This window comes from Oryzias latipes, chromosome 8, assembly GCF_002234675.1.
Source record: "Oryzias latipes chromosome 8, ASM223467v1".
Taxonomy (NCBI): domain Eukaryota; kingdom Metazoa; phylum Chordata; class Actinopteri; order Beloniformes; family Adrianichthyidae; genus Oryzias; species Oryzias latipes.
Genome location: NC_019866.2, coordinates 22,623,322 through 22,648,839, shown reverse-complemented (window position 1 = coordinate 22,648,839; position 25,518 = coordinate 22,623,322). Strand labels below are relative to the sequence as shown.

Genomic DNA, 25,518 nt, shown 5'->3' with positions numbered 1-25,518 from the left:
CCAGCAGGATCTCCTTAGAGGCCAACATACGAGAAAATCCCAATAGAGTGCGAATTCTCTAAATCTCTCCTAAAAGGTTGACACGTTTTAATCTATGAGCGTCAATGCAAACATAAAGATATTTCCAACTTTAAGGCATTATTCGCTGTCAAAATCAATCCACAAATAAGAAAAATTTTGTTTGTTTTATTGAAAGAACAATAAAAGTTTCACTCCAGAGTATGAGTTTAGCAAATAGAAAATAAATCTAGTGTGGCAGTTAGTTTAAAAAACAAAGCTTGAAAAGTTGCACAGTTTGTGTGGTTTTTGTGGCTTACATGGTTGGTGTTGTGTAGTGCAGTGCTTCAACGTGTTCACAAACAATTATATTTACAAGTGTACAAAATGCTGTTTCTGTCATTTACAAAATTAGTCATATTTAGTTACTGTAAACCATAAAAAGGTTGTGTAGTAAGCAGGTGTTTTATGCATTGTAACAGGATCCCAGCTGTGCTTTTTTAGTCTTAATCTGTGAGTACAGTTACCTTAATGTCACCTTTAAAGTGTTTTTTTTATTATTTTTTGCAGAGTCTACAGTAATATCGACCTTTAGCTTTAGAATCTTATAAAATAAGCATTTTGGAAATCGATTTATTACTGGTTTAGTCTTAAACTGTTGTAGTGACATGAATAGAACCTGTTATTTTATACCAACATGGACACAAAAAAGCTGTTTTAAAAATAATAATAATGGTATTTCATCTTAAGTGAGGTGTACGATTGTCTATATTATTATTATTATTATTATCCTAAATGAACAATGCATCAGCTGTCTAATATGGTAGTCAACTTCAGTTTATGAGTGAATTGAATTTAGATTTGATCAAAAACTAAAATATAAGAAAACAGTTTGTATTAGCCTGTCATAACAACAAATTCATATCTAATGTGTGTCTCAACATTTCACAACAAAGCTATTTTTTTAAAATTACTTTGCATTAAAATAAGTTTTATATTAATCATTATCAGCTAATCTAATATGTTTTTGTTTTTATTCATTTTCTGAAATACAAAAACATTGAACAATTGTTTTAAGTAAAAATTTTTTAGTCTCCACAGAAATTTAAATCAAAAATATAAACTGATAAGATAGTTATTACGTATTTGTCAGCATTTGATGTTGACTTTTGCTGAGATCTATAAAAACGAGAGCTGTAACTCAAATTACCGGTCCTTTCTTTGGTGAGAGTTGACAGTTATGGAGCTTGTTAGCTTATTTTAGCATGGTCCAGCACATTGTTCAAAGCAGTGAGGGATTCAACACAATAACTTTATTCATCGACTGCTTAAAATTTTGATTTGTTAGTTATGTTGGTGTTGGACCTAGCTTTGGTTTCGTTAATATTTGGTTATTAGCATCAAAATAAGCTAATCGAAGCTAAAAGGCCAATCATTTGTTAGTAGCTTGTTTAAAAAAAAAGCTAGTGTTTTGCTAGTAGCTCTTAGTTTTGCTGATAAATGGAAAATTCTGCCACATAGACTTGACTTTGTGTAAAGTTTAAAAAAATAAATTAAAAAAGAACATCATTCTTGTTGGCACATTCAATTTAGTACAAACTGCTTTAGTTTAGAAAAGAAATAAGGTAACTGAAAAAAAGGGTATGAAAATGTCTGCTACTACAAAACAAGCAAAGGAAATTCTTGTAGATTTGACATTATTTAAGCATTTTAAACAAAAAACGCACATTTGGCAGTGTGGTCAAAAGTCCTTTCATTTTATACAACCATGCGCTTTAGCTTTATTATCAATTTAGCTAAACTTCAAAGCACTCTTAGCTCAAACATCAAAGTGTTATAGTAGAAACCCATAACGAGGTTTACTATTTGAGTCCATCTTTTAACTCTTGTCTAATCTGTACAACATGAATAAATTGTTATGCAAATCTTTAATACTTCAGTATTTGATGTAAATTCGAGCTTCGAAGGTTCTTCTCTGAAAATGCCACTTCCTGACCAGATCCGATACTTGAGTTCTGTAGCTTAAAAATTGGTTTCAGTCACATTTTTTTCTTTAACAGTAACTGGTTGATCAACCTTGGATAGAAATCCACAAACTGCTCCCCAAAGTGCATCAACATGTAGTCCATTTGGAGTCTGTCCAGTGTCGTTTCTTTCATCTGTCATCATGAATGTGGTACTGCCTCAGCAAAAGGGGTCCTCTGTGAGCGGGAATTTCGTTTTTGTACTCGTTGGCATAGATAACCACTTTGGCTATGTCGTCCACTCTGCTCATGGGGCTGTAATCCATTGATACTCCCGAATCTGCTCCTGCCATGTAGGTGTACCCCGGAGCGTTGGGTGCACAGACATTATTTGTGTATTCAAAGCTGGACTGAGATGAAAGCTGGCCTGAGCCAGAGTTTTGCTGAACAGACCCGAGGTCAGAGTGAGACTCGCACCGTGCTTCCTTTCTGGAAGCGAAAAGAACCTCTAGAGGTAACATTTCTTCAAGAGTGTCCACAACGTGCTTGTCTTCACTTTGGCGGTGTCCGCTCAAGGCGACATACGTGTCTTGAGATTCCAACATGGAAGAGTGGGAACAGGGTCGGGGGTCCTGCTGGAAAGCCCTTAAACGATCCAAGAGCCAGTGGTCTTGTGATGTCGCTCGCCAATCATCCGAGCCTGTCTTGGTGTCCTTGTCATTGTTCATGGCAATTGTGGAAACTTTTGAGGCTTTGGGTGGCAGAGAGGGGTAAATGCTGAGTTCAGAGAGCACTTCCAAATTTGACTGGCATTCTTCAGAATAAATGAAGGCCGGAGTCAGCCATAAACCTCCGCTGGTGTGCCCCAACCACTCCTGCACAAACCAGCACATTTTTTTCTGTGAGCACAAATCGTACAAGTCATCAAATCCGAATTAATAGAGGAATGTGGCCTTTTTTTTACCTGGAAGTCCCCACCATAAACAGTGAAAAGACCTTTGAATTTGCTATCAGGAGTTGGAATAGTGGGCCAAACCTTCTTCAAGAGGAACCTGGAATGGCAGCAATACAGAACATGCTTATTAGGTTTTCCACTGTGTTTCTTCAGTGAACTTTAAAAACCAACAAAAGCACAAAACAGACAGTAACTGACCTGTAGTAAGACAGAAGTGTAATAAGAACCAGCACAATGATGATAAATGAGATGATGAAGGTCAAGGACACGATAAGTGGGTCAATTTCTGAGGAAATCAAGGAATAACATCTGTGAATTCAAGTTAAAAATATGGTGTTTGACCCAAGTTCTGTGCTTTAATAGTATGAATATCCACCTGCAGGTAGAGTTTCTATGAACACGGGCTCACTCCAGGCACTCCAGTAGCCATTGAAGGCGATCCCGTCCAGCTTCACGCGGACTTGCACCCTGTACTTTGTACTGCTCTGAAGGTCTCTCAGAATCACTTTTGAGCTTGCTCGTGCCACTTCTACCTAAAAAGAAAAATCCCATGACCCATAAATACAGACCTGTGTTACGCCTTCCCCTGCTTCAGAAGTCAGCAACCTTCTGCTGTCAATAAAAGCTCCAAAGTAAAGCCATACCTGCCCCAGGTGACTCTCTGCCGGAGCGTAGATGACCTGGTATATCATGCTGTCGTCCTTGTACTTCAGAGGAGGTGGCACCCAAGTGACGTTCAGCTGGCCTTGCTGACCTGTGTGGCTCACTGTCACATTTGCAGGAGGGTCCAGAAGAACTACCCAACAAACAAAATTGCTTCATGGAGATTAAGGTTATTTGTCCTAGTTCTTACATGTATCAATCAACATCTTAGGAGACTTTAAGGCGAAAAAGAAGGATTAGGACGTACTTGCAACAGTGATCATTTCTACATAAATGAAAACTTTGTAGGAGTCTACTTACAGAAAAGCTCAATTTGAAGGCTGCGATTGTGGATCAGCATTCCCTCACGATGAACTTTGATGTCCATCTGCACGAACATCTGAAGTCGCTTCAGATGGCAGATGAAGAACAGTTTCCCACCGGCAGCAGGCGTGGTGGTCAGTGGGCACGTGCTGCTGTTTTCATTTCTGTTCAGGCAGAGGAAGACGGAAACAACCCGCAGGGAGACGTTAACGTGTATCCCCCTCACCCGTTCTTCTGGTTTCTACGAGGCCGGGGATGTCCAAACCTTTTGCAAAGAGCGCCAGATTTGGTGGAGTAAAAATGTCTGAGGGTCAATTATTCGGCCTACATTCTTTGGACTACATAAAATGCGATAACGTTTTATGGATTTTTTTTTCTTCTTTTTTTACAATATGAGAGTTTTTATTTCTTCACATAGAGCAAAAAATTAATGTAATAACATTTTTACCAAATTTAGTGTACATTTCTGATTTGAAGACCAGAATAAAATAAAGAAAAATCTGTCAACATATTCCAACATGTTACATATTATTATCAATTAAATGCTCACTGTGAACTTCGACATTTAAAGCATGCAAACAGGAAAACAACACAAAAAAGTTATCATCTTTTAATTTCAGAAACAAATGTTCTTATCGTTTGGCCTTTAAGGTCAAGTAGGTTGTTGCCAGAAATTTATAGCAGTTTATAACGTAATTTAACGGATTGCAATCAAGAAATCATTCTTCTTAGAAAGTCCTGGGGGCCATATATCATAGATTTTTATGGCCAGTAGAAATATGACAGCACTGCCGGACTTTGGACATGCCTGTTCGGGTTATTCTTCTATCAAACTCACTGGTAGGCATAGGTGAAGGTATACTGATCCAGGGAACCAGCTCTCTCTTCATCTTCTACCCAGAAGCATGTGAAGTCCTTCATCCCCCCAGCAAAGCACTTTGGGTTTTGGGGCTCCTCTTTCAGGAGCCTCAAGGCTGAAACAAGGAAAGAAAACCTGTTTGGTTTCTAATCAAAGGCTGACTGTGGGTGATTGCTTTGGAATTAATATAAAACTTTTGCTCAAGGATGAGGATAAAAAATGTACCTTTCTTTTCGAAGTTCCGTGAGCCTTGCAGGAGGGAAGTCGTTCCCGTGGCGCAGAACATCAACATCAGGGAAAGCGCGAACAGTCGACGCAGGTGATCACATGTCATCCTTTTGTCCTCTCTGTGCACAGAAAGACTCGGACCATCGGCCGTCCACCTGCATCCCTGACTCGAACACACCTGTTTTGGGCTCCTGACAGGGGGGTGAGTCTTGTATGGGGTTTTTGTGTTGTTGTTGTTTAGACCTTGCGGATGGCGCGACACTGTTACGCACCTGCTCGTGAGCGATAAGGACGCATAGTGGAACTATTTACTTTCGTCAGAGAGAGGTGAAGAAGGTGGAGCAGAAAGGCGTTTTACGCTGGTGGTGGTGGGCGGGGCTAGAGTGCGCTCTCGTTTACTACTTGTTTGGGAAGATTCTGGGGCTGCGTAAAAGCGCACGAATCGACAGCGATAGAACATCTCTCACACTTTTTTCAAATATTCATTTGCAATTTTATTATAAAATCTATTATTAATTAGAAACAAGGCGCAGGAATGCGGCCTGTATGAACTCCTGTAACGGAAACAGCAGCGTGTTTGTTGGCTGCAAGAACAGGCCTAAAACGGTTCCTTATCTCCTCACTGCACCCACGTGTTTTCATCGTTGGAGCTGCTCTATCAGAGCTGCAGACGGGCAGGCCTTTTCATTCACGATAAGGAGTCACGGGTGGGTCGTGCAGCCCATCCCCGTCCGTTTAAAATGCAATCCAGCGCCTCTTTACATCAGTCAGTCTGAGGTCCGGCGCTGCCTGATGTCTGGTGTTTCAGAGCAAACACTGTCACATGTGAAGCACCTCTCTAACATTACAAGTTCACTTCTTGAAAAAAGACTTGACATTTTGACCGAGAGGGTGAGTCTGTGCACAAGGAAGGGGGTTCTGAGTCTGTAACCATGGTTACAGGAAGAGGATGAGGAACATTACACATTACTGTGGCTTGTCTGGTTCTTCAGATAAAATGTGGAAGCTGGGGTCTGAAGTTCAGCGCAGCGACTTCCGATGACCACAAAACCTCCAGGACTGATTTATACTTTGCACTCGAATGATCCACTCTTATAGTAACAAGCAGAATCTTTATTTTCATTCCAACATATTTCACTGGTTCCGATGAATTTAAAGAGATATTTTTAATGATTTCATCCAGCACATCAGGGACTTTCTGTGTTTCAGAAAGCTAGCGATTAGGAGAAACAAGATCACAAGCATCAAGGACAAAAAAAAACAACCCAGATATTCAACAGGAATTCAAGCAGCAGCAATCTTAGGGACATTCCTTCAAAATCTCAGGTGGTATTTGGTTCTGCAGTTTGGCATAAGACAAAAGCTTAACAGATGACGGAAACCTGAGATCCCTGTGTGACACGCGGCCTCCTCGCATTAGCTGTGAGCATGGCGGTTATTTTATGACCGAGAAACTGGCCCCTTTAACACCTCTGCTGTTAAAAGTGCCTTAAACTCTCACTGTACAATAGTCGTGCTTTATACTTTCAGCAATGCGCATGTGCTGATAACAGTCAAACGTTTAGCCGATACACCGATTGCAGGCTGCGAAATTGTAAATTCTGGAGAATAACAGAAAAATCCCCTGATGATTCTACTAGTAAGTTGTGGCCAACTTGATTTTTTTTTAAAGAAAAATATCAAAGAAAGGCCCCATGAAGCAGCCGTTTGTCCTGATGCAGCAACATCGAGGCTCTATCAGCTTTGAGGATCAGTGCTTTCCTGTGAACAGAACACGATGTGCTGCACAGAGCCGGCCGAGTCTCACCAACAAGCCAAACAGGGCCGTGTAAAAACAGTTCAATGCCATCAGACGCCAATACCAAGCCAACTGTTTTGACATTTGACATAAAACAAAAAGCTACCAGAGAAAAGACGGAACACAGAAATGCTCAGAATCTTCTGAAACTAAGGAAATTCAACTTCAATGCATGATCAATTTATGAGAAATGCAGTTAAAGGGACATAAAAATCATCAAACAGTGAAGTGTTCACCTGCTGCTGTTGGCTTGGCAAACACTGCGACGCTAATCAATTGACAATTTAAAAAAAAAAGTCTACAAAGCAATCCAGTAAATAACACGTTACACTTCCATGTTAGATTCAGCTGCTTGTTGTAGCTGTAGCTACACTGGTGTTTAGCACACATGTGGGATCTTCTCCTTTAAAGACCTACAAGAAGTCAAACTCCTCTTCAGGACCTCCAGGGGAAACATTTTCAGCAGAGTTTGGGAAACTTAGTCTGGCAACTGCAAAAATCCAATACATGTCCCTCTGGGGGGAAAAAATAAATAAAATAAAATGTAGGAAAATACATGTAAGGAGAAACTTCCATCTTTACCTGTGAAAACTGCATTAAGGACACCAGTGACACACATTTAGGACAACAAAACAAGTACAAACTTAAGTCCAGCCATCTTTTTGTTGACGTGTAAGAAAACAGTTTGCCCCAGAAAAACCAAAGCCACGAATAAATACAGTAGAGTAAATGAACGGAGGGAAACTAGAAGAAAGGGTCAATTTGAAGGAGAGGATCAGCCTACAGTCGTAAGGTAGCTGTAGAAGGTAGAAGATGTGCAGCACTTTTACATGGCTGAGGCACAGAAGTTGTTCTTTGTATGTCACAAACGCCAGGAGGGTTCAGCAAGCACAGCCTCCACCGCCCTCTGGGCCTTGGCCCGGGCCCAGGCCATTGTGGTTGGAGTTGATGGCATTTCCGTCCGTGCTCGTGTTCATCTGCTCACAGATGACGTCCACCAGATGTTCAAACACCTGCTTGACGTTGATGTTTTCCTTGGCGCTGGCTTCGAAGAACAGAAAACCTGGGAGAGGGCAACCACAGGGGATCAGCGGGATTTGGCCACACGATCATTCAGGACTTCTGCACAATCGAGGCTTGTTTACCACGCTCATCCGCCAGCCGTTGGCCGTCCTCTCTGGTTATGAGCCGGTCATCCTCCATGTCACACTTGTTACCCACCAGGATCACCTGAGCATTTTTAGATGAGTAGTGTTGGACCTGTGTCGCCCTGGAAACCATACGTACATTTACAAAGCGGTACACAGCAGCTTACCAACACTATGACACACACCATCCGATCCCTGCACGTCCTCGAAGAAAAAACGTGATCTGATCTGTCTGCTGTGATCTGATCATCATTGAAATGCACAAAAATAAAGACCGTGCCAAACCAGAGTTAAACAAAAATGTTCCATTTCTCTCCAACCATCATATTATACATTTGAGTCAGACCTGTTATTTTCAGATCTGCCTCATTCATAAGTGGCTTGCAGGAAATGTTCTCATTGGATTTGATTGATTTACACATTTTTAGGTTGATGCTGGGAAATTCTGACCCTCCTTTAACACTAAAATATCTACACTTTAGATAGAAGTTAAGAACCCGATTATTGTAACTATCAAAGAAAAAGAGTTAAGTAAAACATAATAGGGGTGGAATTATAGACATTTTCCTTTCAAGCAACAAATCAAACTCTTTGACAAACCTGATATTTAATGGATTTATTTGAATGGTACTGTTTGTAACCCTTGTGCTATCCTAAGCACTTTAAAATTGGGAGTTGGGTCATCTAGACCCACTAGACAGTGCGCTGAACCTTTTTTCTTCAATGCTTTGTGATCTTTATTGGTGTCCATGGATTACATGAAATCCTTTTCACCTTTATCCACCTTTGTCATGGTAGGGAGAACACGTCAACGTAAGGATCGGGTCTTTTGGACCCCATATGATAGCACAAAGGTTAAACAGCACTCTGTTTTCTGCTTCCTGATTGGCTGGAGACCATGTCAATCAATCTCCTCTGTATTGTGTCCCCTATGCAGAATATATTCAGCTGGCCAAATCTATATAAATCTACATTGTGATTAGATCTTTGTTTCCATTCTGTAAAACTGGACTTATTTTTCTATGAACTCCAAGAGTTTAGAGTGAAAAGGTTGGCGTCTGTCAGATAACATCCTCTTCAGCTCATAAAGAAAAAGGTTTCCAGCATCGGAGATCTTCTGCTCACCAGTCCCGCACTGCGTTGAAGGATTCCTGGTTGGTGATGTCATACATGAGCAGGAATCCATCGGCTCCCCTGTAGTAGGCTGTGGTGATGCTTCGATACCGCTCCTGCCCGGCCGTGTCCTGAAAATTCAACCAAGTTCAGCTTTCTCTGCTCCTGTGAGGTCAATTACTACTACACACCACAGAGGGGCAGTATAGCCCATACTACAGCTTTCCGGCTTTGGCAGCAGAGGTGGAGTGAGCTGTCAGGAACTACAATGAACCCTGATGTTTGCTTAAAGATCTGCTGAAGCTCAGAGACACCTGGCAGGTGTTTTACGTCAAACTTACATTATTTTCTCCACCGATCTTTAGCAACACCATTTATGTTTGAGAAGTGTGGAATTCTTTGGAACTATATTCAATTTTCCAAAATGAGTCAAGTAAAACTTAATAAAATACATAAATAAAACATTTTTTAATTATTTGTATCTACTGATTTAAAAGACAGTGGATATCGTCCATACCCCATTGACAGAACTCTGTCAAGAAGAAAATGGCTTTTAGCTCCAGCAGGAGCAGATGCACAATTAACAGATCCTGAAAGTCAATGAAGGTGTGGCCCCTGAGCACTAGAACCTTTCAGCTCCAGTGAATAATCTGTTTAAGCAACGTCCTCGGAATTAAATCGAGGCTCAGTCTAAGGGGAAAGCTCGCTTTCCTGGAAAGTAAAAGGGTGAAATGGGTGGACTGAGTGGCCAGCTTCTACTTTAAATTCCCTGTTGCCTGGTAACCTGTCTGACTCTTCCCACCATGAAGATTCCCCTAATGTTTATAAGGGGAATGAGGACAGGGATGTGCAGGTAGGGCTATTAATGATGACTCAAACCCAAGGCGGCTTTGCTAAACCTTCTTTCGTTTACTGTTTCTGTCTGTCCTTCTGTAATGCAGCCATGCAGATGTGATCAAATATTTGGGAGACAACTAACCAAACAAACAAAAGAAACAGTATCCATGACAGCAGGACGCCTCCCACCAGCAGAAGGCAGGAAGTTTCATCCCAAGCAAAGTCCCACTCCAATCATCTTTTGATCTATTGTCACAGCGTTCCCGGTGGTCTTTTAATTAGGATTATGCAGTTTTTAGCCAAAATATGAATAAAAATGAAAAATTGTGTCGTTTTCTAAGACAGTTTCTGCAGAGGAGGAGGAGTTCATTAGAAATCTACCTCCAAATTGTGGGCAGGACTGTTGGCGCCGTTGGCCCGCCCCTTACACTCCCCTGCTAGCTTACAGCCTCATGTCCTACCCAATCTCTGCACATGCGCAAATATTACGTCACTTCGCGGTTTATGGTCAGGGTTGTGTTTAAATGTTAATAACAATAATAACCTCTTAAAATAATTAAAACATGTTTATAATATTTAGAAAATTAAAAAACTTTGATGTAGAAAAAAAAATGTTAGAGCTCATGACTGCGCGATCCGGCTAAGGACTACAAACGGACCATCGATGTTTTCTTCTTCTTCTGTTTTGTTTAACGGCAGTTTACGCCCAAAGGCAAAAGGATACAGCGCCATCTACTGACACTTTATTAACTCCGTTAACACAGACACGTTATTTACGGCAAAAGCGGCCAACATATAGTAAAAACCATCAAACAGAGAGAAGAACTCCAAGCCTGACAATCTATTACGCATTGTTAAGATTTTCATAATCTGTGATGACAACAATTTACGATTGCTGCACAATGTTGAATTTAGGCAACGTTTTTTGTTTTTTTTCAGCGGAAGCTCTCTGTTGTTGAGGAAAACATAAATTCGCTGTTAAAGGCTCGGACTGGACCAGATCTTTTTAAAATATTTTTTTATTTTAATTTTTTGATAGTAAATTGTAAGGTATACAATCTTGAAATAACAAATTAGTAAGACATATACTAGTTACAGAAGTAAATGTAAATGAAATGACTTAACTTTGGCAAAGTTGGCCACATAGAGTAAAGACGTAGTATTTGCGCATGTGCGGACTGATCGGGTAGCGACACGCCTCACACCCCCCATAAAGCCTACGTAACATTAGCGGTGGAATGAAAACGGCGAGCAATATCAGAGCCGTCCAGCCGTACAGTTTTGATCCGGATTCCAGCTCAGACGAGGAAAACAAAGTTGTACCAGGATCTATTTGTCTATTTGTCTGACAGTGCATGATCAGAATGGGAGCTTGTGGCCCGCCCTGTGTATTTTTCTACGTCACAATAAAATGTTTCAAATGTTATTTTTTTTATCTGCTCCTGATTCACAACAATTTGAATACAGAAAAACTCAGAAATGCAAATTTAAGCTTAATTTTCTTTCTACATGTCCTTTATTGTCAGAAAAATGCCACCAGAAGGTGGAACACAAAGCAGAGGAACGCCCAGCTGCCGGGTTCACGCCAAGTGTGCAGAAGGAGTGTGTGTGTTTGACCAAAACTCATAAACATATTTCCACAAATAGACAGGGGGCATAAAGAACATGAGGACCCATCGTCAGCATAAGCTGCAGATCCATTATGTTTCAGGCCATGTGGTTTTCATGACAGCACCAGAGAGACCTGCAGGTCCACACTGTGCCAGATTAGCTTGTGTCTGCCTGAAACCTGCGGCGCCTTTTCACAGGTTAGAGTAGCACCAGGCTGCTGCCTACGCCCTTGAAACACATCTCTGCCACTGTTGTACGTCAGCATTGTGTCCCCGCCCGATGCTGATGGGGAACTTCCTGTACTTCCTGTACTGCTGTTAGGAAATTCCAGGTTCCTTGGTCATTTAGCAAAACGTCCAAATCAGACTCGCATCAGCTGTTCCTCTGGGGGATAACTCGATTATTGCAGAGCGCTTGCAGTGTGTGGCCTTTATGAGACAAATGTTTGATCAGCCTAGGCCACTGTGTGCTTTGGCGTGGACTTGTTCATCAGCGTTGGTCGCTGTTTGTGTACATGAGGCTCACAGGCTTGGAAGCCCAATCGATCATCTGGCTGAGTCTTTGACAGCAGGATTTATGGTCAGACAACATCAGCGGCTAAAAGAAAACCTGAATATGTCCCAAATAAAACATTTTTTGATGGCAAATCAAAGAAATGACTTTAATTGTCACTTTGATCACATTAACATTTCCTCCTCATAAGTCCAAACACCATCCACAGCGCTCTGCAGGGATGCGCACGCCATTCCAGGGAGGATAAAACACTTCTGAGGCTGAAGGTCAACAACAGCTAAGAGGACACGATTTAAAAGTAAACACAGTTTTCAAGATCCTCTGCTTTAGAGAGAGAGTAGATTTAAGTCTGTAAAAATATGTCACACCTGGAAATAGTTTTAATAAGGATCCAAACTAGAAATTTCCAATGGGAAGGTTCAGCGGGAAATGTCTCCCGAACGCAGCCCGTCTTTTCTTTCTAAGTTCTTGGTCATAACGGCCCTTACGGGGGGATACGGGCGAAAAATGGGCACACCTGCACAAAATATCAAAGTTGTGGACCGCTTGATGAGCCCATGGTGCCAAATTGTTCATTCACACTTTTTCTACGAGCATGCTGCAGGGTACAGATGGTATTAAACACATGTTAAGGCCATGCCACACAGCCACTATGTACATTTTGCGCATTTCTGCACGTATGAAATTTTGGTCTTTCATGACACATGCGTGATATACGTAAATCATAAGGGTTTCTAGTGTTCGTCATTCGTCGATGTGCGCAGATGTCCGTGGAGAGTTTCGGCCGACGGGTCTTCATCAATTCGGTTTAGAGCGGTTCAAACTTTTTGGTGGGTTGAGAATTACACAGTTTATGAGTATTTTACATAGTTTATATGCAATTATTATGTAAATTTTACGCAACTGTGTGTGATTTATTTTCAAGATGCATATGCAAGTCTGTGGCCTTCCTCCACCGTTCCACGAATGTCTTACAGACTTTTCACTCATGTACCAGTGAGGTATAACTTTCATATCACTTTAAAATTATGTAATTGATGCACGAATCCCTTATAAATAACATATAAACGGGGCAATATTCCCACATATTCTACGTTGATTTACGTGTTCTTTGTGTGGTTTATTCGTGATACAGCTGTGAAAAATTCACATAAATACCACAACTTTTCTCCCTTTTTCAACGTATATTTGCATGTGACCAATTTTCATCTGTGCACTGAAAATACTTCACAGTAGACGTATGACAAGCAGGACAATGGTACGTTCCATTTTCATGGCGTCTCTTAAGCTAGCTGTACGAGCCTCAAGGAAACTGCTGGACAGACCTGTAGCCCCTCTTCTCTACGACCCTCCACAGCCCAGACAACCCATGTGGGTCATCCCCCGCATGATACAAATACAGCTTAAAGCTGGTCATTTGATAGTGAGCACTGCCCTGACCAAACCGCGGGGATTGATCCAACAGGTCAGCGAGGTTTTCAGTGAGAGCAGTGTGTAACTCGCAGCTTTAAAAGCCACAATTATGGCAGGAGTTCAACGGCTGATCGTCATCTGGCTGCATCACCTTTGGATCGTTTATGGTTACGTCCACTTTGATCCCAGCAGAGTTCATTGTTTGGTGGACAAGAAAGCACTCCTGAACTCTGGTGCGTACCAAACAAGTGAACCCCACTGGAGACTGTGGGTCTGGTAAAGCCATTTATGGAAGCATTTCCTGTACCATATTGTGTGGGCTGGGATGGATTGTTTAGTATGCTTCAGAGCTGCAGATTTCTGAGATGAGCTACATCCTTCAGAATCTAAAGCCTAAGCACCTTTTCAAGGGTCCTGGAGCTCTACAGATGACAAACCCGAGAACTACAAACTACACAAATGCTTTTTTTTTTGGTTTACTGTGTACAAATGTCCTTCACATCCTTTATTAATAAACATTTAAGGAAATAAATAACAGAATTCCTACTGCAAAATGTTTTTCCTGGTATCTCCAACCTCGGCATCCTTTTGCCGTCCTATTCCTGCTCTCAACGTGTCCAAACCAGCTCCATCAGCTTCCATGAATTTATCTTCCAAACATCTACCACGATCTGTTCCTCTGATGGATTCATTCCTGATCATCTCCATCCTGGTCTCTCCTGAAGAGAACCTCAACATCTTCATCTCTGCTGCCTCCAGCTCTGCCTCCTGTCTCTGCATCAGAGTCTCTCAACCAACCAGATGGCTGCTTCTACAGCTTTCCTTTTATACCGGATGACCCTCTTTAGTCACACGTTACACCGGAAACCTCCCTCCACCCGTTGCAACCTGTGTGCAGATGCCTCTCCACCTCCTTCTCTGGACCCTTAAGCTATGTTCAGCCTGGACCAGGCAACAAGCGACCACTTCCATTGGAAAGTCTATGAAGATGTGCATTTTGGGCTTTTGGGTTTGTAAGTCTGGCATTCATGCGTTGCTACGCAAGTTTTGGTGTCTGTTTTTGTGCTCATCAATCAATCATCTAATCAATCAATGATACTTTATTAGTCCCACAAGGGGAAATTCCTCCATTCGTTCATCTTGTAAACCTGTTTTGTCCCTTTCGGGGTCACGGGGCTGCTGGAGGCTAACCCGGCCACTCATGGGCGAAGGCAGGGGACGCCCTGGACAGGTCGCCAGTCTGTCAAAGCACCACAAATCACACACCCATGCACACTCACACTCACACCTTGGGACTATTTAGAGTTACCAATTGAACTATGAAGCATGTTTTTGAATGGTGGGAGGAAGCCGTAGTCCCCGGAGAAAACCGACGCATGAACAGGGAGAACAAGCAAACACCACACAGAAAGGTCCCCCATTGATGTTCTTCTTCAGGTCCCCCTTGAACTGGGGGCCTTCTGCTGTGAGGCAAAAGCGCTAACCACCTCGCCACCGCGCAGCCCAGTTTTTGTGCACTGCATAGAAGACGTGCGGCCATTGAACGTGCGTTGAAAGTTTAGCCAGAATCAACTTTGACCAATCAGGGACTCAGATTTGATAGTGACGTATGGATGACGTCCTTTCTAATTCACGAAAGTGCCAACTGTTTGAAAATTGATCATGTATCAAAAAAAAATCATAATTGCCTAGCTGGAATTATATGACACCAAGTGAAAGAAAAAAGCGTGGAGCAAGATTTGCTAGATTCAATATTTCGCACCAAGCCTCTTCCAACTGTAAGTCCATGCGCTAGAATCAAGTAGCAACAGCTCAGTGTGAACAGTATCTGCTAAAAGCTTGTTCAAGAACCTGCGTTCAGCACGTTGTTGAACACGCATTTCATCCCTTGTGTGCACATAGCATTACAGCTCACATCCATGTCCTGAACACCTCCAACATCATTCTGTTCAAACCACGGCTCCGAGTGCAGCAGTTAGCATTGGTCTCTTCTACATAGCAGCCACACATGAGGCACTGAAGTTAAGATGTGTTTGCAGGCATGAGAAAGTCCTACCTTCTGCTTTTGCATCACTGAACTTGCATAATGAGGAAACCCACAGAGTCAAAGTCAGACCTCTCACTATGGATGCAGCTTTTACATAAAAGGCTCAGTTTCTTCGTCTTCTTAATCGCATACTTTCCTGTTTTGTTTCTTTAACAAGCAAAGTAAAACTACAGGAAGGCCCGTCTCCTGTTGTTGCTTCCTCTTGTGTATTTATAGCAGGCGGTTTTTCAGGAAATGTCTTATCTTGAATCCACTCACCCATATCTGCAACTTGATCCTCTTCTCGTTGCGGAAAACGGTCTTCACCTTAAAGTCGATGCCCACCGTGCTGACGTAGGCGGGGTTGAAGGAGTCGTCGGCGTAGCGGAAGAGGACCGAGGTTTTGCCCACGCTGCTGTTGCCGATGATCAGCAGCTTGAACATGTGGTTGAAGTCGGGGTCCGCTGTGTCGTTTGGCGTGGGCTGCTGCCGGAGCCGCGGCTCCGTCAATGCCATCTGAAAGACGGGCGAGAAAAATCTCACCAATGAGGAAAAGGTGGAGGCAGGAAACCAACTGATCTGACAACATCTGTGATTGACATGTTCTGAGGTGAACACATGTGTACACACAGCTCAGAGACGTTTCCACTGAAGTTACACGGTTGGGAAAATCTATTGGTCCCAATTAAGTCAATTTGGCTTCATTAAACAATCTAAGATGTTTGGAATAAACTAGATGATAACAATCATAAATCATTAAAAGATTTTGCTTTTTGTGGGCGCTTGAATGAATTGCGTTTCACCTCTAAAACTCAGAAATCTATTCAGATCTTTTGATCTCATATGAATTCACAATCCGATTTCTTTGTACATTTTTATCTCCAAAACCAGTTTGGCTTGGACTTGTGGAAGTTTCCACATAACTACTGATTCCCACTGCACAGACACACAACTGGCCTCTTTGTTATTGTAATGCTAGTACTAAAAGATAAGAGTGAAACAGTTTATTGTCGCTGCACTACATGAACAAGCAGTGAAGTAGAACCAGTCACTTTATATCAACCAGATCTGCATGATGCAAGGAATTTAAGTCTGACTCCGATCATTTTTTGATCTATTTTCAAAGCGTTCCCAGTGGTCTCTTCATTATAATTATTCCGTTTTTTGGCTAAAATCTGAAATTCTGTGTCATTTTCTAGGACGTAGTTTCTGCAGAGCGGCAGGAGGTTATCTAAAATTCACCTCTGAGTTGTGGGCGGGAATATTGGCGTGGCGCTAGCTCCGCATTCCTCTCTGTTTACACTCCCTCCTACTAGCCTACAGCCCCTCACACCTCCAACACATTTCCACAGATAAACAGGAGGATGCATCAGAATGGAGCAGAGCAGGGAGCCTGGAGCTGAAGCCAGTGTATTTTCAAAGTCACAAATATGATCTTTTTCAAACAGGATTGTTTCCGTCTGCTCCTGATTTTCAATGATTTGAATAAAGAAATAGTAAATGCCACAAGAACATGTTAAAAACACCATTTACATCAGAGTGGGTCTTTGAATTCAATTAAAAGAAAAACAATAAATGTTTTTCACTTCATCCATAGACCTGCAGATTAACACAGCACTAAACAAACTATCATTTCAATAAATTATTGATTTACTTCAACAAAGCACCTTTCAACTCAAACCGATATAAGAAAGATGAAAGGTATTTTAGTGACTATAAGACTTTGGCCTCCAGCCTTCGTGCAGTGTCTTTTCTGACCACCCCTTGTGCTATCTTGTGGGGTCCAAATGACCCCACCCTTACATTGACGTGTTCTCCCTACCATGACAAAGGTGGATAAAGGTGGAAAGATTTCATGTAATCCATGGACACCAGTGAAGATCACAAATCATTGAAGAAAAAAAAGGTACAGCGCACTGTCTGGTGGGGTCCAGATGACCCAACTACCAACGTTAACGTGCCGTATTGCTTGAAAATGTTGGTCTGCCTAGTAATGTGGAAAGTCCTTCAGTAGTTTTTAGCACAAGGGCTACTAGAGGTTTCTTTTGATGAAGTTTTCAAAGGAAGACTAGTTTCTATCCAGAAAAAAAAAGATTGTTATGTAGAAAATATTCTGGGTGGCCCTCAGTCTTCCTGCTCCGCCCCATTCTGATGCTTCCACCTGCAGACAAATAGATCCATGAACGTCTTTGTTTTCCTCGTCTGAGCTGGAATCTGGATCTAAACTGTTTGGCTGAATAGCTTTCATATTGCTCGCCGTTTTTGTTGCACCGCTAATGTTAAGGTTGGGGGTGTGAGGGGGCTGTAAGCTAGCGGAACAGAGGCTATGTCTGAATTCCTTCCCTACTCCCTGACTACAAAAGACAGGACTCTAATGCATTTTAAAAGCATTTCTGACACCGTGCTCACTACCTTTTTTCTTTTTAAAGGCAAATATGACATTACAGATTTCATGAATACCTAATAATTATGATCATTTTACGACGACGATTTATCCACATTGTTCTGCTGATGAAAACCTCAGATGGTTTAGAAAATAACATTAAAATACATCTAATTCACAAAAATTGTTCAAACCCAATGCATTGTGGTCTATATCTAATGAGGCATCGACACACTGGTTTCTCGCAGAGACTTCTGGGAAATTTCTAGGGCACTCGTTTTTAGAATTGTAGATTCGGACAGCACTACAAAGTGGTGAGTACTATAGTGCACTATGTAGCGAGTAGTGAAGGAATTTGGAGGTGTTCAGAGGTGGGGGCGGGGTTGCTCTGAGCCAATGGTCCCGCCCACATTTCTAATGAACTCCTGCCGCTCTGCAGAAACTATCTCCAAGAAAACCATTCAGTTGTTTCTTTTATTTTTCAGATTTTGACTAAAAACGGCATAATCTTAATTGAAGCACCACTGGGAACACTTTGAAAATCGATCAAAACTGTACTTTTGGGGAAAAACTTCAAATGTTGTCAGTGAGATGCTGCAGCCTTTCTACACGGCGTTCTGTCCTTTGGGTGCCGGAGTGGTTGACCTGCTTCACCGTCAAACCCAGCGGGTGGAGAAGAGCCGCTGGTTAAGTCTGGGTTTAAAAACGAGGAGAGTAGCTCCTCTTTTAGCTCGGCCCTGCCAGCTTCCATCGGATGGGACTCATCTCCGTGGAGACCAGAGCAGGACTCGGCGGTTAGTTTGTGCAGCTCTTGGGGAGGTGGGGCTGGAGACATGCATCTCACTATTCTAAAAAGCCAGGGAAACGTCGTTAATGAGGAGGTGAGAATGCTCCTTTTTATGAGTAGGAGTGGTAAAAGTGGGGCTTGCAGGCATCGCTGCTAGTGACATTTTTTTATACGATGCCTTTTTGAACACGTACATCTCCACAGCCCTGCATGCATTCCTGCTCACACTCGTTTATTTTGAAAGCATTTCCTTTCAGGTCCGTCCCACGTCGGCCTGCCCCGTCTTGTGCTGGTGTTGAAACTCTGCCTACTAGCTGTAGAAGAAATAGCAGAAGGCGGTTTCACAATTTTTTTTTAAAGAAAAGTTTGCTTCAAATAGCTGGGAGCACCTAAAAATATGTTCAACCATGTGAGGATTTCAGATGTCGGGTGTTGCAACCCCGGATGTCTTTAGGTGAAGACGTTCTGCAGGCTAAACGTTAGAAAATCGATTTGGATGAAGCTACTTTTGCGTTTTTGAAATGTCTTCAGTGAGGTTTCCATCATCATCCTCATCATCATCCTCATCATCTTCACTCATCTTTGAAGGGATTGACCTCCCTGTCAGCCATTGAGCAGACAGAAGAGCGATGCTGACTGACAGCAGCATCACTCAAGGACCATTCTGTTGACGTGACGTCACTGATGTGACAACCTCAGGTCTCACAGCTGCCAGTTTCACGAGCCAGCAAACTGGAAGTGATCGGTTCTCAGCTGTCACATCTGATGCGTGAAATGATGCAGATAAAAAATAAACTAAAAGAACCCCCCCCCCCCCCAAAAAAAAAAAAAAAAAACACACACAGCTACTAGCAGTTTAAGTTCGTTTAAATGCTGAGTAAAGACGGGAAGGAACTGACTGACTGACTGAAAAACCAACCTTCAACGGGTTTCAGGCCGCCTGGCTCCTGCGGGTTCTCCGTGCGTGAGCGGTGCGGGCCAAACGAGCCTCCCTTCCGGCTCCACGCGCGGCGGCTGACTGCCCCCCTTTTCCGGGAAAAAAAGGTCTGCTTCCACCCGCCCCGTCGTTGGCGCTCCGCGGCCGCTGCGTCGCTGGGCTGCTCCTGCGCGGGACTGACCCACCGCGGGTACCGGAGCGCGAGGGAGGCGGAGGAGCGCCGGCCCCGCCGCGCGCGACGCGACGCCCATTTGGCACTTGCTGCTGCAGGTGAAGTTTTTTAAATCCAAAAACAAACAAACACAAATGTACAACCTAGAAGCTGACGACCCCATCGGATAAAGTTACTTTTGAGCGCATTCCCAGTTTGAAATCTATCTTGCTCTTAAGTTCTGAGTTTTTTCTGTTTTTGACCGAAATATCTATAAAGAATCTTCAGGATTCTTCTCCTTGGTTCCTCTTATTAGACAACAAACACAGAAACTAAAGAAAAAACCCGAAGAATCTACAGCAGCCAAAAACGAACGTAACTATTTATTTAAATTTAAATTTGACTTTACAGCAAAAAAAAGTAAAATCTAAAAATAACCCAGCTTGTTTTTAACCCAAGTCTGACGTTAGGGACAAGTCTTTTACTGGGTTGTTTTAACTCAACACAAAGAAGAATACAAAAAATTGGGTTTAAATGGAAACCTATATAATTGAAAAAATCAACATTGCTTCATAAAGTAACCCAAAATATAACCTAAGATAAATAACCCAAGAAGAGGGTCAAAGAGTGTGGTAGTTTGCCCCTAAAAATGTAAGCTTTAGTACTGCTGTTTTAAATATTACATTTGTTAAATCCATTGAAATTCTGCTCCAATTATGTGTAAATGCCAATGTCTAGGTTTTATGTGCAGATGAAATAATCTGCAATTATGCTGCTGTTTGCTTCTTATCATGCAGACCCACCTTTTCATATTAGAAATTATTGAATGAAGGGGCTTGGAGCCAGATCATACTATATTTAACGTTTGCCACACATATGGTTCCCTAACTAACACCCGCTCACATCTTAAATCTGCCTCCTCTAAGCTGCTGACGAATGGCTTTCCTCATCAGGAAGGCTGACACTTCCTTTAGCGCCTTACTTCCTCGTGTTTCCACCCACGCGCCCCATGCTGCCTATTCTCACCAGCTTCAGATGTCTTCCCTTATCTCAAAGTATGGTGTTCCAAACATCCTTTTTCTTTACTGAGTAATTCTAGCGTTGGACCCTTTCAAACATGTCTGGAACAAGCAAACATGGTGGCTGACATTTCTCCTTCATGCCTGGAACAGCTGAGTGGATAAACTTGTTCTCTGGTTAAACACTGTTCACTTCCTGATGCCACAGTCTCAGAGAACCTTGTAGAATCTGCTCAACCCTCTGACAGTCCCCAGAAAATCAGAAAATCAGGCTTCCTGACAAGCAACTTTAGTGTATGTGACCCTGCAAGGTGCCCTGTCGTGCAACATTTTTGTTTTTTGACTACATAATCCTATCAAGGAACACATGGGCAGGTTCAAAGGGGATGCATACATTTACATTTGAGAACATTTATTTGCTTTTCATATTGAAATGACCCCTCATTACAATTTATAAGTTGAAAGGGGAACTGAGGCCCCCTGATCCTGCAGCTGGCCAGTAAAGCCGTCCTACCAAAGCCCGGATGTGCATCACCGGTAACCGAATTCAAACTTGCCTGCATTTACTGAGTTTATATTTAAAATATAAACGCTATTAAATCCCATAATCTTGTAAAAATTCTACAGTGCTGACAAGAATGACGGTACAATAATTTCAAATAAACTCCAACACGGCCTGCAGTGTCAACACGAAATGACATTGAAAAGCTTGAAAATCCTGTCTAAACACTGACCCCTGCCGGAGATACGAGGAAACTGCAGGCTGGGTTTCACTGTTTAAACAACTTTATTGAACAAAAAACATTGAAAATCCATCTTACTATTTGAAATGTATTTTGAAAAATAAAATAAAAACCACAAAATGAATTCAAAATATAGAAATATGAAGAAATATCTCATGCCAGCTTGTTCAAATTTTACTTGCATTTCATAAACCTAAACTCAAACTTTAAACACACTATGCAATTCCTTAGTTTACAATTCTGGCCTTCCGGTACAGAATTTTGAGCTGTTAAAAGGGTTGGGATGTTCTAAATGGTGGACAGATTCAGGGCTGTGTAGATCAGATTAGTAGTGGTGCAGATGAACCCTAAGACGTTGCAGAGGCTGGACAGCCCGTGGTAGCGGCCAAACGAGCTCTTGTAAGCCCTGTACTTGGGGTCCTGCTCTCTGAGCTTGGCATACTCCTCCCTCTGGCTGCTCAGGCCCACCTGGTTCCCCAAGCCGTGTTCCTCCTCCACCGCTCTCATCTGGAACATCACTTCAGTGGCTGCGGGGCCGAACCACTGGGCGTTCAGGCCTGCCGTGATGAGTGACACAAAGAAAAGAAGAATCTGGGAAAAGAAGACGCAGAGGTGCTGGTCAGTTTCAGACTTGTTATTGCATTTCCCCAAAAAACAAAACATCTAATGTGATGGTTGACCTGCACGCTTTCATGCCAGTCCAGCAGCTCTCTGGGGTGGTACACGGCGTACACAGCCAGGCTGACAAAGTTACAGCCCAGCAGGCAGTAGAAGTACACAGGAAAGAGCTTACTCTGCACCAGGCCAAAGGTGTGTCGAGTCACCTGCGTCACCAAAACAAAACCTGCAGGAACAGACAAAAAATATCAGAGAGAGCCCTGAACATCCAGCAGCCTCGGCTCCTGCGATGCTGCTCTCCTACCGGCAATGAAGGAGACCCAGACCTGCATCCCCCAGGTGAAGGAGAGCACCAGCAGGTGGAAAACTTTGACCAAGTCTGTGGGTTCCCCCTCGGTTGCCATGGTGTCATCCTAAAACAGCAAAAAAAGTCTGCAGTAACCGTAGAAATTCTAACTTCAGTCATGCAGAGGGGATAGTCAAATAAAATAATCATCCATTTGTTTACTTTATCTGCAATTTGTAAAAATTAAAGTCGAGCAAAATTGATAAAAATCGAATTTTATGAAGCTTTGATACTCTTATAGTTAGAGCTAGAGATAAAAAGATTAATTAAATGTTCAATTGTGGTTTGAAAGATAAAAATACAGATGCAAAAATTTTTTTCATCTGACTATTGGCTTTTTCCCCCCTATTTACTTTTGTGCAATTTAAAACACTATTGATGCAAAAGAAATGTGGCATAACAATGACGTCATGATTTAAATTTCTCATTTAGCTATTCATATACAATCTAGCAACACATAAAGAAGTTTGAATAAAACTCTAAAATTTCCCACATGTGGACTGACCGGAAGTGTTCTGAAGATTTTCAAAATAAGTTATTTCTTACACATACTCACTGCTCCCTAAAGAATCAAAAAACAAATAAATAAATCCCATCGAATTAAAGACATGTTTTTAATTTAACTGTGAATATACTCCTTTTGTATTTTCCTAATTATATAACCCACTAAAACATAAAACGTCCACAGAGAGAGATAAGCAGGCACGAGGCTCGCGTGCAGTTGACCTGATAAAACCCCACGGAGAGATAAGACAGAGCGGGAAATGCCGTTACGGTTTCATGCAAGGAAATGTATTTTTTTTTTAAAGCCACCTTTCAAAGTCAGAAGAAAAAATAATACAAGCATAACTTATATGTTCGCCTCTACACAGCAATTACACTAACAGTCCCGACGAGAAGCTAACGAGTTTAGCTAGAAGAAGTAATGACATTTCTGCAGCAATTATGGCTTCATTTCTAAATTAATTGAGGAAATTATGACCGTGACACGAAAAAACAACAACTTTAAGTTCTATTTGCTTACGTTTTTGGGACGTTGACCTGTTTTTCAACGCAGTCCGACCGCAAGTTGAGACGTAGAGCAGAGACTTCCTCATTTCGTCATTGGACTCTGACCAAAAGACCCGCCCCCTTGGCAGAAACGGACCAATCGGAGGCGTTAAATGAAAAACCCGTTTGTTACACGTTTGCTGATTGGTTCAATTGTCATGTTTACTTTTTCAACCCCTGCTCTCGTTTCACACAGATGTTATAAATTAATGAATATACATTTTGTTGTTTATGGATTGCAAATACAAATGTACTACAAATACACAAAAATTTGTTGCAAATAGCATTATTATTCTGCATTTCAAAATGGAAACTTGTATAATCCTTTAATTATCTACTTTTAAACATTTTAATTTTAAATACATGCATTAAAATTGACGTAATGACTCATTAAGTTTCTCCTGTAAATTGCCCAACACCTGTGGCTGGGTGAAACAAAAAATTGCTGATATAAAATACGCTGATATTTCCAATCATGTTAGTATAAATAAAGTTAATGTGAGAATTAGTTCTTTAAGAATCTATGATTCTCCAGGAACTCTTGGGCGGTCACGCCTGCTTTCGGACACTTATCAACCCATAACAGTCTGCTGATATTCACATCATTTAGAGGTTCTTAGAAAAAATGAGGGACAAGGCGATCAGCCGCACGAGACAATAAAGATGGAGTACACGGTCCACTCAAAGTCCTCAGGCTCAGTACCTGCTTTGGGTGTTAAAGGCCTTGCTGACAGAGGGCTCAGCCAGACGTTCCAGCAGACGCTCATGTTGGAGTCGGCCAAGTCTTTCCAGCCTCCTCCCACACCAGCGAATCCAACTGTCGTTGTTAAAGTCCCACAATAGACTCCCCTGTGGAGGCGTTTTCCCGGACCCATCTGAGAGACTCTAGAAAGGCTGTAGGTACTTGGAATTGTTGTTTGGCCCGTGAGCTGAAACCACAAACAGAGACCTATACCCCACCCAAAAGCACAGCTACACAACCCTCTCATCAAGAGGCATAAAATCTAACCCTTGGTGGGCGAGCTGGGGGCTCATGACTAAGCCCACCCTGCTACTTCTCACCATGAGCAACTCCAGATTGGTGGAGAGTCCAACCCCACAGGAAGGGTTGAGTTTCAGAACTGTGCATAGAGGTGAGCCTCAGGCTGGCTCCAGAACACAACTTTATCAAATAAAAATTAAAGGTTAAAGGATCAGCATTTCTTCTTTATATTAAAACTAGATTAAAAACGTTTAATCTAGCCACAGGGGTTGCAAGCCAGTTGCCTCTGTGCCGGTCCCAAGCCCGGATAAATAGAGAGGGTTGCGTCAGGAAGGGCATCCGGCGTAAAAATTGCCAAAATAACCATGCGAATCATCCACAACACTTTTGACATACCGGATCGGTCGAGGCCCGGGTTAACAACGACCGCCACCGATGCTGTTAACCTACAGGGTGTCGGTGGAAATTTGACTACTGTTGGTCGAAGAAAGAGGGGAGGCAGAAGGGTCCGTGGCCAGAGAGAGAAGGGAAAAGGCAGGAACATAGGTTTGAGAATAGGGACTCTTAACGTTGGCACAATGACAGGGAAAGGCAGAGAGCTGGCAGACATGATGGAGAGAAGGAAGGTAGATGTACTGTGTGTGCAGGAGACAAGGTGGAAGGGCAGCAAGGCACGTAGTATTGGAGGAGGATACAAACTGTTCTATCATGGTGTTGATAGGAAGAGAAACGGGGTAGGTGTGATTCTGAAGGGGGAGTTTGTAAACAGTGTTCTAGAGGTGAAAAGAGTCTCAGACAGGATGATGAGCCTAAAGTTAGAAATTGAAGGGGTGATGGTGAATGTAGTCAGTGGGTATGCGCCACAGGTTGGCTGTGAGTTAGAAGTGAAGGAGAGATTCTGGAGTGAGTTGGATGAGGTCATAGAGAGTTTTCCCAGAGGAGAGAGAGTTGTTATTGGAGCAGACTTTAATGGGCATGTTGGTGAGGGCAACAGAGGTGATGAGGAGGTGATGGGCAGGTTTGGTGTGAAGGAAAGGAATCTGGAGGGACAGATGGTGGTGGACTTTGCGAAGA

The 25,518-nt window shown here is 42.3% G+C and overlaps 3 protein-coding genes across 3 annotated transcripts; all 3 read right to left on the bottom strand.

Annotated features, from left to right (window-relative positions):
* Nucleotides 1-1,580: 1,580 nt before the first annotated feature.
* Nucleotides 1,581-5,248, bottom strand: LOC101163579 (erythropoietin receptor). Its single transcript, XM_004071990.4, has 8 exons — nt 4,967-5,248; nt 4,721-4,856; nt 3,880-4,046; nt 3,561-3,712; nt 3,293-3,449; nt 3,115-3,202; nt 2,926-3,013; nt 1,581-2,836 (listed from the first exon to the last, which is right to left on the bottom strand). The coding sequence occupies exons 1-8, from the start codon at nt 5,073-5,075 to the stop codon at nt 2,153-2,155; spliced, it is 1,581 nt and encodes a 526-aa protein (XP_004072038.1). The 5' UTR covers nt 5,076-5,248; the 3' UTR covers nt 1,581-2,152.
* An 816-nt stretch (nt 5,249-6,064) lies between these two features.
* Nucleotides 6,065-19,746, bottom strand: LOC101163330 (ras-related protein Rab-3D). Its single transcript, XM_023957759.1, has 5 exons — nt 19,518-19,746; nt 15,708-15,944; nt 9,041-9,159; nt 7,913-8,037; nt 6,065-7,830 (listed from the first exon to the last, which is right to left on the bottom strand). The coding sequence occupies exons 2-5, from the start codon at nt 15,942-15,944 to the stop codon at nt 7,649-7,651; spliced, it is 663 nt and encodes a 220-aa protein (XP_023813527.1). The 5' UTR covers nt 19,518-19,746; the 3' UTR covers nt 6,065-7,648.
* A 1,727-nt stretch (nt 19,747-21,473) lies between these two features.
* LOC101155565 (transmembrane protein 205) lies at nt 21,474-23,560 on the bottom strand. Its single transcript, XM_020699553.2, has 4 exons — nt 23,437-23,560; nt 22,371-22,479; nt 22,129-22,292; nt 21,474-22,039 (listed from the first exon to the last, which is right to left on the bottom strand). Exons 2-4 carry the CDS (start codon nt 22,468-22,470, stop codon nt 21,737-21,739), a joined length of 567 nt encoding a protein of 188 aa, XP_020555212.1. The 5' UTR covers nt 22,471-22,479; nt 23,437-23,560; the 3' UTR covers nt 21,474-21,736.
* Nucleotides 23,561-25,518: the final 1,958 nt, after the last annotated feature.

Coding starts and splice junctions, on each gene's coding strand:
- LOC101163579 (XM_004071990.4), bottom strand. CDS start 5,075: ATGACATGTGATCACCTGCGTCGACTGTTCGCGCTTTCCCTGATGTTG. Junction 4,047..4,720: donor ACCTTCACCTATGCCTACCA/GTGAGTTTGATA, acceptor CTGCCTGAACAG/AAATGAAAACAGCAGCACGT. Junction 3,450..3,560: donor CAGAGAGTCACCTGGGGCAG/GTATGGCTTTAC, acceptor TTTTCTTTTTAG/GTAGAAGTGGCACGAGCAAG.
- LOC101163330 (XM_023957759.1), bottom strand. CDS start 15,944: ATGGCATTGACGGAGCCGCGGCTCCGGCAGCAGCCCACGCCAAACGAC. Junction 8,038..9,040: donor TTCAACGCAGTGCGGGACTG/GTGAGCAGAAGA, acceptor TATGGTTTCCAG/GGCGACACAGGTCCAACACT. Junction 7,831..7,912: donor ACGGCTGGCGGATGAGCGTG/GTAAACAAGCCT, acceptor GCCCTCTCCCAG/GTTTTCTGTTCTTCGAAGCC.
- LOC101155565 (XM_020699553.2), bottom strand. CDS start 22,470: ATGGCAACCGAGGGGGAACCCACAGACTTGGTCAAAGTTTTCCACCTG. Junction 22,293..22,370: donor CTGGGTCTCCTTCATTGCCG/GTAGGAGAGCAG, acceptor CTGTTCCTGCAG/GTTTTGTTTTGGTGACGCAG. Junction 22,040..22,128: donor ACTGGCATGAAAGCGTGCAG/GTCAACCATCAC, acceptor TTCTTTTCCCAG/ATTCTTCTTTTCTTTGTGTC.